This window comes from Brassica rapa, chromosome A06, assembly GCF_000309985.2.
Source record: "Brassica rapa cultivar Chiifu-401-42 chromosome A06, CAAS_Brap_v3.01, whole genome shotgun sequence".
NCBI lineage: Eukaryota > Viridiplantae > Streptophyta > Magnoliopsida > Brassicales > Brassicaceae > Brassica > Brassica rapa.
The window spans coordinates 7,505,568-7,519,857 of NC_024800.2; the positions used below are offsets into that span (position 1 = coordinate 7,505,568).

The 14,290-nt window shown below is 34.3% G+C and overlaps 3 protein-coding genes across 5 annotated transcripts; all 3 read left to right on the top strand.

The window, feature by feature from the left end:
* Window positions 1–903: 903 nt before the first annotated feature.
* Window positions 904–7,988, top strand: LOC103872653 (transcription factor MYB51). Of its 2 annotated transcripts, XM_009151082.3 has the most exons (3): window positions 911–4,591; window positions 4,708–4,837; window positions 4,975–7,988. In XM_009151082.3, the coding sequence occupies exons 1-3, from the start codon at window positions 4,456–4,458 to the stop codon at window positions 5,732–5,734; spliced, it is 1,026 nt and encodes a 341-aa protein (XP_009149330.1). In that variant the 5' UTR covers window positions 911–4,455; the 3' UTR covers window positions 5,735–7,988. The 2 variants fall into 2 exon arrangements, with proteins under 2 accessions (XP_033128141.1, XP_009149330.1); XM_033272250.1 differs by having other exon boundaries at window positions 904–4,837.
* A 1,473-nt stretch (window positions 7,989–9,461) lies between these two features.
* LOC103872654 (probable galacturonosyltransferase 11) lies at window positions 9,462–12,356 on the top strand. 2 transcript variants are annotated; one of them, XM_009151083.3, is made up of 2 exons: window positions 9,462–9,851; window positions 10,620–12,356. In XM_009151083.3, the coding sequence occupies exons 1-2, from the start codon at window positions 9,714–9,716 to the stop codon at window positions 12,069–12,071; spliced, it is 1,590 nt and encodes a 529-aa protein (XP_009149331.1). In that variant the 5' UTR covers window positions 9,462–9,713; the 3' UTR covers window positions 12,072–12,356. The 2 variants fall into 2 exon arrangements, with proteins under 2 accessions (XP_009149331.1, XP_009149332.1); XM_009151084.3 differs by having other exon boundaries at window positions 9,505–9,948.
* A 255-nt stretch (window positions 12,357–12,611) lies between these two features.
* Window positions 12,612–13,994, top strand: LOC103872656 (cytosolic sulfotransferase 17). Its single transcript, XM_009151085.3, has one exon. It carries the CDS (start codon window positions 12,823–12,825, stop codon window positions 13,834–13,836), a length of 1,014 nt encoding a protein of 337 aa, XP_009149333.2. The 5' UTR covers window positions 12,612–12,822; the 3' UTR covers window positions 13,837–13,994.
* The last annotated feature ends 296 nt before the right edge of the window (window positions 13,995–14,290 follow it).

The window sequence follows — 14,290 nt, forward strand, 5'->3', positions numbered from 1 at the left end:
TTTCTTACAATTTTCGAAAATAAGTAATATTAAAATGTAAAACTATATTTTATGCCACGTGTCATCTTTCGGGAGAAATTTTTCCGCTTATGTGGACGCCCTATGGAGCTCAAAAGTGTGTGTTTTATGTAGTTTTTCCATTTTTTATGCTGTATGTTTACATATTTCTTACAATTTTCGAAAATAAGTAATATTAAATGTAAAACTATATTTTATGCCACGTGTCATCTTTCGGGGAGAATTTTTTCCGCTTATGTGGACGCCCTATGGAGCCTCAAAAGTTCCCTTTTATTAGTAGAAGTGAAAAAATAGTAATCTTACATGTGTTTTATGTAGTTTTTCCATTTTTTATGCTGTATGTTTACATATTTCTTACAATTTTCGAAAATAAGTAATATTAAAATGTAAAACTATATTTTATGCCACGTGTCATCTTTCGGGAGAAATTTTTCCGCTTATGTGGACGCCCTATGGAGCCTCAAAGTTCCCTTTTATTATTTATGCCACGTGTCATCTCGGGAGAAATTTTTTCGCTTATGTGGACGCCCTATGGAGCCTCAAAAGTTCCCTTTTATTAGTAGAAGTAAAAAATAGTAATCTTACATGTGTTTTATGTAGTTTTTCCATTTTTTATGCTGTATGTTTACATATTCTTACAATTTCGAAAATAAGTAATATTAAAATGTAAAACTATATTTTATGCCACGTGTCATCTTTCGGGAGAAATTTTTCCGCTTATGTGGACGCCCTATGGAGCCTCAAAAGTTCCCTTTTATTAGTAGTTTTTCCATTTTTTATGCTGTATGTTTACATATTTCTTACAATTTTCGAAAATAAGTAATATTAAAATGTAAAACTATATTTTATGCCACGTGTCATCTTTCGGGAGAAATTTTTCCGCTTATGTGGACGCCCTATGGAGCCTCAAAAGTTCCCTTTTATTAGTAGAGATTAGTTTTGTTAATACATTAATATTTTTCTAGCTTATAGGATTTTCCTATTTAATATTATTTTTTAGCAATTGTTATGAAAATATCGGGCTTAATCCACATTTCAAAATATTTTGGGCCCGTTGATGTGTATTTACCGCTTAATCCACCTCTCAAAAATTTTAGATAAAAACATACATATTGCATGGATGTTATTTAATGACAGATTTTAATTGAACTTAAATTCAGAATAATGCATTTTAAAATTCATGATTTTTAATTATATTTTAAGATCCAGTGTAATTAAAAATTGTATTTGAAATTTATGGTTTAAACATTTTATGATTTGGTTTTACTCAATAAGATTTCATTAAATTAGTTTTGTAATTTTCAAAATTTAAATCTTGAAATCATTTTAAAATTTTATGTATGTTGATTCTAATATCTCTGCAATATATTTTATATTTTTTAATAATTTACTTATAAATCTCTTATGAATAAATTTACAGTTTTCAATTTGGTTATTTTCAGTGTTATTAATGTTTTGGATGAAAAATTGATCATCTACTAGGTTATTCAGCTCCAGTGAAAGAAAAAAAAGAATCTAGTTCAAACATACCATACCTATTTACTTAGAACAGTCGTTTTTTCCTTCTCAACGGCTGACTCCATCCAATGTGAAATACTACATTCAAAAGTTGCAAATTTAATGGTTAACACAGTGATTGTATACAAATATCGACAGTTTGATTTGTTTGTCAGTTTTAAGTTGAAGAAAGGTTTTAGTCCTCTTCTTCGTTTTCCACTGATTTCATTTGTATAGGCTATGTAATATTTAACCAGTTATTCACATCTTGTATAACTTTTTGACTTTTTGTATAACTTTAGAAAAAAAAGTATAACTTTTGTCAGAATTTTATCATCACTCTGATTAGACATAAGCTTTGGTTCCATACCATATTACCATCATACTTTGCCACACTCAAAATTTATCCACATTTCAATTTTCATAGAACAGATATTTAACAAAACGAATTCATCAAATACGTTTTCTAACACTAGAATTGAAGAAGAAGAAGTTCTAGTATAAAAGTCAGAGACCGGACATAGCACCCTTATTCTCAATCATAGGCGCTAAAGCATACGGTTTAGGAAACTAGATTGATAAATAACACTAGACCAACATTTTTCAAATGCCTAAATGGATAAAGTCGTAGTAAGCCTTTCATAAGATAGCTCATCTAAATTCGCTGGAAGACAGAAACACGATGTTTGACTAATTAATGGGTTTTGTCCAAATGAAATAATGTAAATTAATTGTTACGAAATCTAAATGATCTCTTTCTTTTCCTTTCCTTATAGTTTTCTTGGCATGGTCCATTTCGAATATGTCCAAAGTCCAGTGTTTGAGTGACCAAGTTGTTGGTTAATTTATCTAATTCAAATACGACCACTTCGTGTGTATAATATAATATAATTACTACCTTCCTCGAATTTTCAGTCATGTTGTGTTCGTCTGCCTATTTTCTCTATAAGAATTTGTCGCCTAATGATTTTTAATTTATTTTGAATTTGACGTAAACAAAATCGTGAAGGTTTCAGTCGTATTTAGAAAAGTCTCGCACTCCATCTTTTACAGTTGAATGCATTCTGACAAGGAGACGTATATTTGCGGTTTCATTGTTATTTGTCTCCCCATCCGAGGAAACTTTTTTCATTTTTCTTTTAACTTTTTTCTTACTATCCTAATTTCATATCTGTTATTTTCTTCTTTTATGAGTATTTTCTGAGCCCCAGGTGAAGTAATTAGCAAAGAGTTTACTGATATTTTCATTTTATATTGAGAATTCGATTAGGCAAAGTTTGCAAAACCATTAAAACCAGTTTATTAGCAACTTTTTGGAAGAGAGCGTAGCATATATATTAGAGGTTATCAGCAAAATATGAAAATAACTATTCATGGCAGTTACACATATTAATAATAAAAATTATTTTTGATTACCATATATTTTGTGGTGTATATTTTTTTTTGTTGCTGTGGAGTTCACTGTATATTGAATTGCTATACATTTAGATTAATTCACCCTATTGTAATTGATAAATTATCAATGATAATTTAAGTAAAAATATAACATTTGGATTTTTTTTTCAAATTTTCTCAAATATATTTTCTCTTTTTTTCTGCTACGCTGAAAATACTTTTCGTTCTTTATAAGAATTTCAGATTTTATAATAGTTAAAAGTATACTGTTTAATTTACTTGGACTGGCCTATTCAGTCAAAAGAAATAATTCCAATCATTATTGTTGAATAACTTCAGATTTTGACATTGGCATGGGAAAAAATAACCAGTAGCAATTAAATTTTTGATTAAACAAATAACTGGGTAACTAGGTATTTACCCATGATAACTAATGTTTATGTTACATCCATATCTTCTTCTTTTCTTTTGCTTACTTAAAATTCATTATACATATATATGTATATATATTCATTTAATAAATGTATAGTCCATCCTTTTTGGAATTTTCAAAAATATTTTGTGTACCAGTTATTCTATTATGTAATTATATTTTATCAAATCAAATTGGTATGTAAGTTGAAAAATTAATTTAGCCAAAAAGTTAGAAAATAAAATAAGTACATTATATATACAAATTTGAATTGGTTTTGTAGAACAAAAAAACTTTTTTTTCCAAAACAAATAATATTTTTCAAACATTTATTAAAAAAAACTGAGGAAATAATCAAATAATTTGCGGTCCTATGCATGGGATAAATACTTTTTTTTTTGATCAATGCATGGGATAAATACTATATAATAGCTATCTTGGTCAAAATATTTGTTGACAATATGAATAATAAATTGTTAAATTGCACCAAGTTTTAGCCAGAATACAATTATCTCATGAAAAAGATCAGACGTCTATCTCGAAATTCCACTGAGAAAGTTGGCATTTCTTTCTAATGAATTATATACAAAATAAAATATTCCATAAGGAATCATGACGAGCCACGTGACAATCACCTACAAATTAAACGATGTCGTTGGATGCAGCCATACAGCCACAAGCATGCATAAATAAAGATGGTGCCTCCACCACAAGGTTTTCTCACTTCGCAAGTGAAACAAACAACTCTCAGCCAAAATAAACAAAAATTATCTCTATCAAATCTCTCTTTATTTCTCTTGTGGTAAGAAACACAGAGCAAGTAGATATCTTTTTCTCTCTCTGTCTCGCTCTTTGTGTTCTTCTTGTTCAGTGTTAAAACAGTCTCGAGTACCCCAAAAGAGCAAGATGTCTATAAGAAGAATCTACCGATGTCTGAATGCTTTAATCAAAAGATCATGTGCTCGATCTTTATGATCATACGTGCCACTTCACACTTTATTTCAATTCTCAGGTTTTCAATTTTTTTTCTCTTTGTTGCTTGTTTCACTTGACAACAACTCCTTTGAATTCGACCGAAGATAAATCATTACATCAAAAAAAGCCAAGACTCCTTGAAGAATCAAGAATCAAGAATGGTGCGGACACCATGTTGCAAACCTGAATTAGGGTTAAAGAAAGGAGCTTGGACCCCCGAGGAAGATCAGAAGCTTATCTCCTACCTTAACAATCACGGTGAAGGTGGATGGCGAACTCTGCCCGAAAAAGCTGGTATTTATATTTTGTTTATTATTATTTATTCCAGTCATTTTTAATTTTGATCAGTGTTAGTATTTTCTGGTCATTACTGGTCAATAATATAACACATAATTCTTTACATGGTATAGGACTCAAGAGATGTGGCAAAAGCTGCAGACTGAGGTGGGCCAATTATCTAAGACCTGACATCAAAAGAGGAGAGTTCACTGAAGATGAAGAACTTTCTATCATCTCTCTTCACGCCCTTCACGGCAACAAGTTAGTCTCCATCTTCCTCTTTTTTAAATGTTTTGAATATTTTCCCATTGTTTATACTTTAGGTTTTGATAATTATATGTTATACATATAATGTGATGATGACTAATATATTGTACAATTTTATGGTGTTAAATCAGATGGTCTGATATAGCTCGTGGATTACCGGGAAGAACCGATAACGAAATCAAGAACTACTGGAACACTCATATCAAAAAACGTTTGATCAAGAAAGGTGTCGACCCGGTTACACACAAGAGTTTGATCTCCGAAACCAGCAAATCAGAAAACCTCCCGGAGATTCTGAATAATCAAAACATTATTCAGACAATTATAACGAGTAAAGATGATCTTGGTAATAATGAGAATGTCAAGAATGAAGCCAATAAGTCAAGATTATCATCAGCTAGGTTTTTGAACAGGGTGGCTAATAGGTTTGGAAAGAAAATCAATCAGAGGGTTATCTCGGAGATTATCGGAAGTGGTGGCCCACTCATTACTACTACTACTACTACAAGTGTCACCGTTGACTCTATTTCAGATAAGTCAACGAGTTTTTCCTTCACACCAACTTCGTATCTTCTCAACCAGATGACCGTTAATGGTAACGGTAACGCTACGTCGCCTCCATCCATGTTCTCTGATTCCTCCGTTAACGATCCTTTAATGTGCCGTAGTGTTGATAATATCGGATTCTCAGGGTTTCTGAATGAGCAACATGCCATGATGTTGGAAGAGTCTTGTGTTGAGAACACTGAGTTCATGAATGAACTTACGAGGTTTCTTCGGGAGGATGTGAACAATGACGTTGAGGTGACGCCGGTCTATGAATATAAAGACGATTTCGAAGAGATTGATAACTATTTTGCATGCGTGAATCTTCTGACGAATCCCACATGATCACTTGAATTTTGATCATGTATATATATATATATATATATATATATGTTGATTGAAATATTACCATGATGATGCTAATAATAGAATAATAACATGTAGCGTGTACGTAACTACGTATTGTGATATGTGCGTGTCTTTTTCGTGATTTTCTAATTTTTCTTATTTTGTAAGTTTGCCATCAAGTGTGTTTCGTATAAAATGGATAATTATTAATGGTGATCAGTCAACGAGAGTATTGTATACTTGTATTTTGTACTTATAAATTGCGAAGATGCAGAACAAGTACCAACGAAAAATGGATCACATGAGAGTTAACTTTATGTTTACACTACTGCGAGCATTGTTTTTACTTCTTATGGTTATGGGCTGTATTAAACTATAGCTTTTGTAGCTCATGGGCTACGAGGGAAAAAAAACTTTACCAGTAAAGCTACCAGCCTACCAGTTCCGGGCAAATTATTACAATTTTTTTCCGCTGCAGTAAGAGTATTTTCGGTATTTATATTCTTACTTTAGATTAGGCTCCATCAGACTTTCACCGATCAACTCCTTTCAAATTAAAGGATAATTCCTTCTTTACTTTATCTTGCTAATCCCATAAGATCGACACATGTATTTTGAAACGGATAGTATTAATACTGATCTACCCTATAGCTAAGCAGGTAGCTAAGGCTATACATCTCTCATTTCCAAGTTATCGATTCCATTGTTAAGTTTTGTGGTCTCATTGTAATTTGTGCGGAGAATCTTCGAGTGTTACCTCCTTGGCTCCTTTTATGTCTTCCCCAAAATCGCATTGACCATGTTAATGTTGTATGACATCATCATTTACCTACCACGTTACATCTGTCCCTGGATATTCTCGACAGGTATCTTGTGATTTATCCTGTGACCCGATGTCACACATTGACTACTCAAGGATATGGTTCTATGAGTTCCCATCGAACCAACATTACTGAAGTAATTCCAAAATACATTCATTCAACGGTTGGACGAGATATGAAATTTTGTCCCGTTCCAGTAGATTAAAAAGAGCTAGATTTGTATAGCTTTTTTTTTTCCTCTGAATATTTACCATTTCATAGATTTGTATAGCTTATATATCATTATTTTGTTGACAAAAAAAAATCATTATTTAATCAAGACTTGAGACCGACATAAAGTAGTTGATCATTCTTTGAACGTTCCAAGGGTTAAGAAGAAATGCAGATTATCAGTCCATCCTTTTGAAAGCACCATGCAAAGACAAAAGTAAAAGCTGAGATTTGTTTCAAATATAATATTAATCTTAAAGGAATGATTTTGCTTTTTTCAAGATAGTGTTTTCGTCTATATAATCAGAAATTAAAAACACAAGCAGTTTCTTCGGGAACAAACATGACATTTTAGAACTAGCACATTGTGAACAACATAGATACCCCCCATGCACGTAGTAAGACCGTCCGATCGTAAACAATAATTTTTCTATATTTTATACTAAAATAAAATAATTCTATTATAAAATTGAATTTATTCTAATAATTCACTATATAATAGAGTGAAATATAGAATAATGTTGTTGTTTTACTCTATTTTTGGAATAGAAAAACAACATTATTTTATATTCTACTCTATTATAGAGTAACTTTATTATAAAATAAACCATTGAAACAAATTCAATTCTATAATAGAGTAATTCTATTTTAAAGTGAAATATAGAAAAAATTATTATGTACCATTGAAGATGTTCTAATCAAGGTTGCTTATTCTTGATTGGAGACATTAAACTTTTGGTAAAAAAAAATTAGTGATTGGTGTCATTACCTATATTAATTATAGTTAGAAGAAAACCAGTAATCTATTACTTTTTCTCATCAACCTGCCAAAAAATAATAATTTACAAAATCTAGACCCACTATAGCAAGTGGGATATGTAAAAACAAATACTCCTATGTATGATGAGTATTATAATATCTAGAAAGTTTCTAACTAATTCCAATATATTTATTAAAAGCATATTTCATTTTTATTTATAATGGAAACTTATACAAAACAGAGCAACTTTATATATAAACTGCATTCACAAATCGTAATAAGTGTAGATTAGGGGATACGGCTAAATTAACTAGACCTAATTTCCATGCTTTAAACTAAACCAAATAGAACTTCTGTAATTGTGCGAGAAAACTAATTAATGGCCACTTCTGTGACACATGAGACATGTTTAGATAGAATTCTTTGAGAACTCATTATCACTCCGACGGTTATCTTCTTCCAAAAAACTTTCCACATTTGCAAAGTAGAATCTCTCACATATTCTCCCAAATGATTATCGTGGTGGAAGCCTTGAAAGATATCTCAATCATTGCCTAACTCTAAACATGCATGTCATCACCACAATGGGTAGTTGATTAGATATGTTAAGCTATATAGATTTCTAGCCTAAATCTAGTTGGTAATAAATAGATTGGTTTATCTCTCTTTTATATTATTTAATTAACTTTTTTTTTTACTTGTGAGACTTTGTCTCTAATGTATCAAACCTATTTGATCACTATGAAGAGAACCATCAACACAAGTGGAAAACCCGACTAGAAACTATATTGATTCAGTACATTGTATGAATGATACAATACTCTTGACCATTTTACACATTCTATGGGTCTAAATTTCTTTCTTAACCTAAGCGATTATTAAGTTAAAAGATTATAGATTTTTTTTCTAAAACCCTCTTATCGTTTCCTAAATAATTGCTCATTCACACACTCAATCAAGAAAAGCTAACCTTGTTGCTTTCTTGATAGCAAAAAGCGTGATTAAAGAAGACCGTTGGCAACCTTATTTGGTCATTGGATATTCTCTTCGGCTGAAGGATATTTGTGTAACCAATTAGTGTTATTTGTTTTGAATGGTATGCTGTCGCCTTAACCTCTTCTTTACTGATGGTTTTTGTTGTATTTAATTGAATTCTTGATATATATGAATGGAAATTTCAGATGAGAAAAAAAAACTTGTTCATTCACCAAATAGAATGATAAGTCCTTTAACCCAACTTTAAGTGAAGCAGAGGGTTTGCTTCCGCGAATGAAGGATATAACTCTATTCAACAAGTTGTATCGTATGATCATGTAGACGACGTCATTAACCGGCCATATAATTTTATTTATCTTTTGAACCTGTGACGTAACTGACGTTATTCGAGTACATGATCTGAACTGCTTGAACTGTTCCCTCTGGTCACCAAAATGTTCTTTCCTTTTTTTCCATAAGGACCATTTGATTCCTTGTTTAGAAAGAAAAAGCCCAACGTTCGAGTCGCAAGGTTATGAGAAAAATAAAACAACGTTATGGGACCACCAGCCTATTTGCCTCCCAACCCAATACGATCCGTTTGGAAGCAAATATAGAAGCTGGGAAAGACGAGAAGAATGTTTGAAGAAAATTCAAATTTGTAATTTGTTTAAAAAGGAAAGAAAATATGAATTATCTTTTTTATTTCATCGTCCTACTTTTCCTTTGCGGACGCTATCGAAGAAAACGTGTTGGACGTAATCTGAAGATATTTATGTGTTATATTCCTCCTGCTTCTACTAAATTTAGCTATTGTTTCTGGACCAAACATAAAAAACTAATCTAAACACCGACGGAGTGATAGGGTGTTAATAGACATTTTTATCTACTTCCGGTCTCATTTTGTAATTAAAATAAAGTTTAGTTTGGTCAAAAAAACGAAGAAAAGTTAAAAGGATTTTGATGATCGATTCGACAGTGATTGAGTGAGCCAATAAGATTAGATCTGTCAAACATTAAACATTTCTTTGGACAGTGAAGAAATCATTCGATGCACTCAAAGAAACGCGCAAGCAAAGCGAAACTTAGATCATAATAATCACAATCTCTGTCGGTAGATTTTTTGTTTGTTCGAATTCATTGGGCTCTGCTCGAATCTGGGTTTAGAGTAAACCGTGGAGGAATCGGCGATAGGAGGAGTAGGGAAAAGATGAGGAGGCGGAGGGTAGCTAGAAGGAGATTGTTGAGTTGGATATGGCTTCTCCTTGCTTCTTTCTCTGTCGCTGGTTTGGTTCTCTTTATGGTTCAGCATCATCATCAGCAACAAGATCCATCTCAGCTAAGAGTTGTATGTTTTTCTCTCTTCATTCGATTCCCATGCTATGTCTTTGATCATACAGTTAAGAAAAAGTCTGGATCTTCTTCTTGCTGTTGACAAAACATTGGTGAGAATCCAGTGGAATTGTAACCTTACTTTTGTTAAGTTGAGAATCTGTATCAGTTCGGTCTCTAGCTATAAGTTGCTTAGTAGATGTCTTTATAAATTAAAAGCTTTTTGATTGTTTAATTATTGGTTTCTTCTTACTTGGCCTGAGAATATTATTGTGGCTATTGTAGTTTCTTATTGACATTGTTTGTTGGTTTTGGGCTTTCTTTCTTCTTAGTGTGAGTGTATAAGTTCATAAAATAGTCAAAATTTCTTGATAATATATGTACCTTTACGTCTACTGTTCTGATATGACATTGATTGCCGATTATTTGAGAGATGAAAATATTCAAGGCGCTTTATGCCATAGTGTAGAGTTATAGACGGGAAGATTTTGTATTAAGCTAAGCTCTCCAATAAAGTACATGCAGTAGTTAACAAAAAAATGCTGATGTTTATGTTACTATCATTCTAAAGATGCATTGTAATTGAATGAGTGTCATGAGAATTTTGTTGAGAATTCTTAGTTAGCCCAAGACTTGAGAACATAACCTTTTCTTTCACAAAGTATAGGAAGGGGATTATGGACAGCTTATTGCATCATACTATCTATACAGAAATGTTTTTTTTTTCTTTCTTTTGATGTTTGTGTCTTTGGAGACCTTACTCTGATCTTCTTTTCTTTGATAGGAAAGAGACACAATAACCGAGAACGTATCTCCTCCCCGTTTAAACTTCACGGAAGAGGTAACAAGTGCTTCCTCGTTCGCGAGGCAGTTAGGAGAGCAAATGACGCTTGCCAAGGCTTATGTTTTTATAGCCAAAGAGCACAACAACCTCCACTTAGCTTGGGAGCTGACTTCTAAGATCAGAAGCTGTCAGCTTCTGCTCTCGAAAGCAGCGATGAGAGGTCAACCCATTTCACTAGACGAAGCAAAACCCATCGTTACGGGCCTTTCAACTCTTATCTACAAGGCGCAAGACGCGCACTACGACATAGCCACCACAATGATGACCATGAAATCTCACATCCAATCCCTTGAAGAGCGCGCAAGCGCAGCTACTGTTCAAACCACATTATTTGCGCAATCGGTTGCCGAGGCGCTACCAAAGAGCCTCCACTGTTTGATGATCAAGCTCACATCTGATTGGCTAACTAAGCCATCACGCCATGAACTGGCAGAGGACTCACCTAGACTTGTTGACAACAATCTCTACCATTTCTGCATCTTCACTGACAACGTGATAGCCGCCTCTGTTGTTGTTAACTCAACCGTCTCTAACGCTGATCATCCAAAACAGCTTGTTTTCCACATAGTGACGAATAGAGTGAGCTACAAAGCTATGCAGGCTTGGTTTCTAAGCAATGACTTCAAGGGCTCAGCGATAGAGATCAGGAGCGTTGAAGAGTTTTCTTGGCTGAATGCTTCATACTCTCCTGTTGTTAAGCAACTTCTGGATACAGATTCAAGGGCTTACTATTTCGGAGACCAGACAAGTCAAGAAACGAACCCTGAGCCAAAAATGAGGAACCCGAAGTACTTGTCATTACTGAACCATCTCAGATTCTACATCCCCGAGATCTATCCGCAGCTAGAAAAGATCGTTTTCCTAGATGACGATGTTGTCGTTCAGAAAGATTTGACTCCACTCTTCTCCTTGGATCTTCACGGAAACGTCAATGGAGCTGTTGAGACGTGTCTCGAAGCCTTCCACCGTTATTACAAGTATCTAAACTTCTCCAACCCACTCATCAGCTCAAAGTTCGACCCACAAGCATGTGGATGGGCTTTTGGTATGAACGTTTTCGACCTGGTGGCTTGGAGGAAAGCGAATGTGACTGCTCGGTACCACTACTGGCAAGAGCAGAACACAGAACGAACGCTTTGGAAGCTTGGGACTCTCCCTCCGGGTCTGTTGGCTTTCTATGGTCTCACTGAACCGCTAGACAGGAGATGGCATGTCTTAGGTTTAGGTTACGATGTGAACATTGATAACCGTTTGATCGAAACGGCTGCTGTGATTCACTACAATGGTAACATGAAACCTTGGCTAAAGCTGGCTATAGGTAGGTATAAACCGTTCTGGTTAAGGTTTTTGAACTCGAGCCATCCTTATTTACAAGATTGTGTCACAGCTTAATAGCAAAAGAAACTTTTGAGTCTAATCACATATCACAAGATTCTTGATTTCTTATACACTTTGAAGATTCTTTTTGTTTTTTTTTTTTGTAATATTGTAGAGATCTCAGAAAGTTTTTCAGGTTCAGATATTCTCTGAAGACTGTTCTTGTTATGGTCTGAAAAGAAATTTATAGTCACATTAGAAATGGTTAAAATGTACTTAAAGTTGAGTACGTTACATGTATTATTATTTACATTTGACACTGGTTTATTCTACATACATAATATATGGTTTTTAGAAGGTAGGTTTCTGGTGTTCCAAAATATAAGATGTTTTAAGCTTTCCATATTAATTTTAACTTTATTAAAAAGTGCTCAACCAATTACATTTTAGTCTTTTATGACTGGTTAAATTAAAATTTTAGATAAAGTAAACTTTTAAATTTTTATGTGTTTAAACATAACATTTATAACATAACATCTTATAATATAACTGGTTTATCCTTGCACGTTTTTTTTTGTTAAAAAATATATAATTTTTAGCTCAGAGAAACTCCATAGTCAGTAGTCACCAAACCAGCAACTGTGAAACACATATAACACGTTGTTGGTAAACTAGTATACTCCTCACCCGTCAGCCGTCACCACCAACTTACTTATATATTCCACACAGCAAAACTATATATTATAGCTATCATAAACAAACGAGTAAGCGATCACTTGATTTACTTATACAGCAAATAAGAGAAACACAAACCATCATCTCTGTAATGGAATCCAAATCCGAAAACGACGTCGTCGCATCACCACCATCAGAATTCGAGAAGAACCAGAAACACTACCAAGAAACCATCGCCACGCTTCCTCACCAAAACGGCTGGCGCCCAAAAGACCCTTTCGTCGAGTACGGTGGCCACTGGTGGCTACAACCTCTCCTCGAAGGCTTACTCCACGCCCAAAGCTTCTTCAAAGCTCGACCCAACGACTTCTTCGTCTGCAGCTACCCGAAAACCGGAACCACGTGGCTCAAGGCCCTAACCTTCGCGATCGCGAACCGGTCCAAGTTCGACGACTCAACGAACCCTCTCCTCAAACGCAACCCTCACGAGTTCGTGCCTTACATCGAGATCGACTTCCCGTTCTTCCCGAGCGTGGACGTCCTCAAGGACGAAGGCAACACGCTCTTCTCCACTCACATCCCTTATAATCTCTTGCCCGAATCGATCTTGAAGGCTGGTTGTAAGATGGTTTACATTTGGAGAGACCCCAAGGACACGTTTGTCTCCATGTGGACGTTCGCTCACAAGGAGAGGTCACAGCAAGGAGATGTCATTAGCATCGAGGAGGCTTTTGATAAGTACTGTCACGGCTTGTCTGTGTACGGGCCTTATCTGGATCATGTTTTGGGCTACTGGAAGGCCCACGAAGCGAACCCGGAGCAGATTTTGTTTTTGAAGTACGAGACGATGAGGGGGGACCCGTTGCCGTACGTGAAGAGGTTAGCTGAGTTTATGGGGTATGGGTTCACGGAGGAGGAAGAGGAAGGAGGGGTTGTGGAGAGAGTTGTGAAGCTTTGTAGCTTTGAGACTTTGAAGAATCTTGAAGCTAATAAAGGGGAGAAAGATAGGGAGGATCGTCCTGCTGTGTATGCGAACAGTGCTTATTTTAGGAAAGGGAAAGTTGGGGACTGGGAGAATTATCTGACGCCGGAGATGGTGGCTCGTATTGATGGTTTGATGGAGGAGAAGTTTAGAGGAACTGGCTTTCTTGCTTCATCACCATGAATATGATCTTCCTTGTCTGTGATTGTCTGTTTCTTCTGATCCTTGTTTTTATAGTTTAATTTCCATTGGATGAATCTGTAGCGAAGCCTTACTGTTGTTGCTGAGTGTCTTTTATCTTTATATGCATCGATTTTTCTTATTTATGAGGCCATTTTTCTTTCAGTGATGCAAAGATACATACAAGCTAGACTGCAGAATTAATGAGAACAAAACAGAGCAGCCTCTGTTTTAGACTCCCTCTCCCTCTGAACTAAATTCTCATGAAAAGGTTTCATCAACTCACATAAAAAAAAGTGAAAAGAAAAAGAAATAACTCTTACCCATAACAGTCTCTTTCACTTTTCTTTAATAAAATACTAGTAAATTTTTAACATAACACTAGATTGTTGGATTATATTATAATACAAAGTTTTATTATATCGAAAAACATAATTTTTAACAGCTATATAATCTA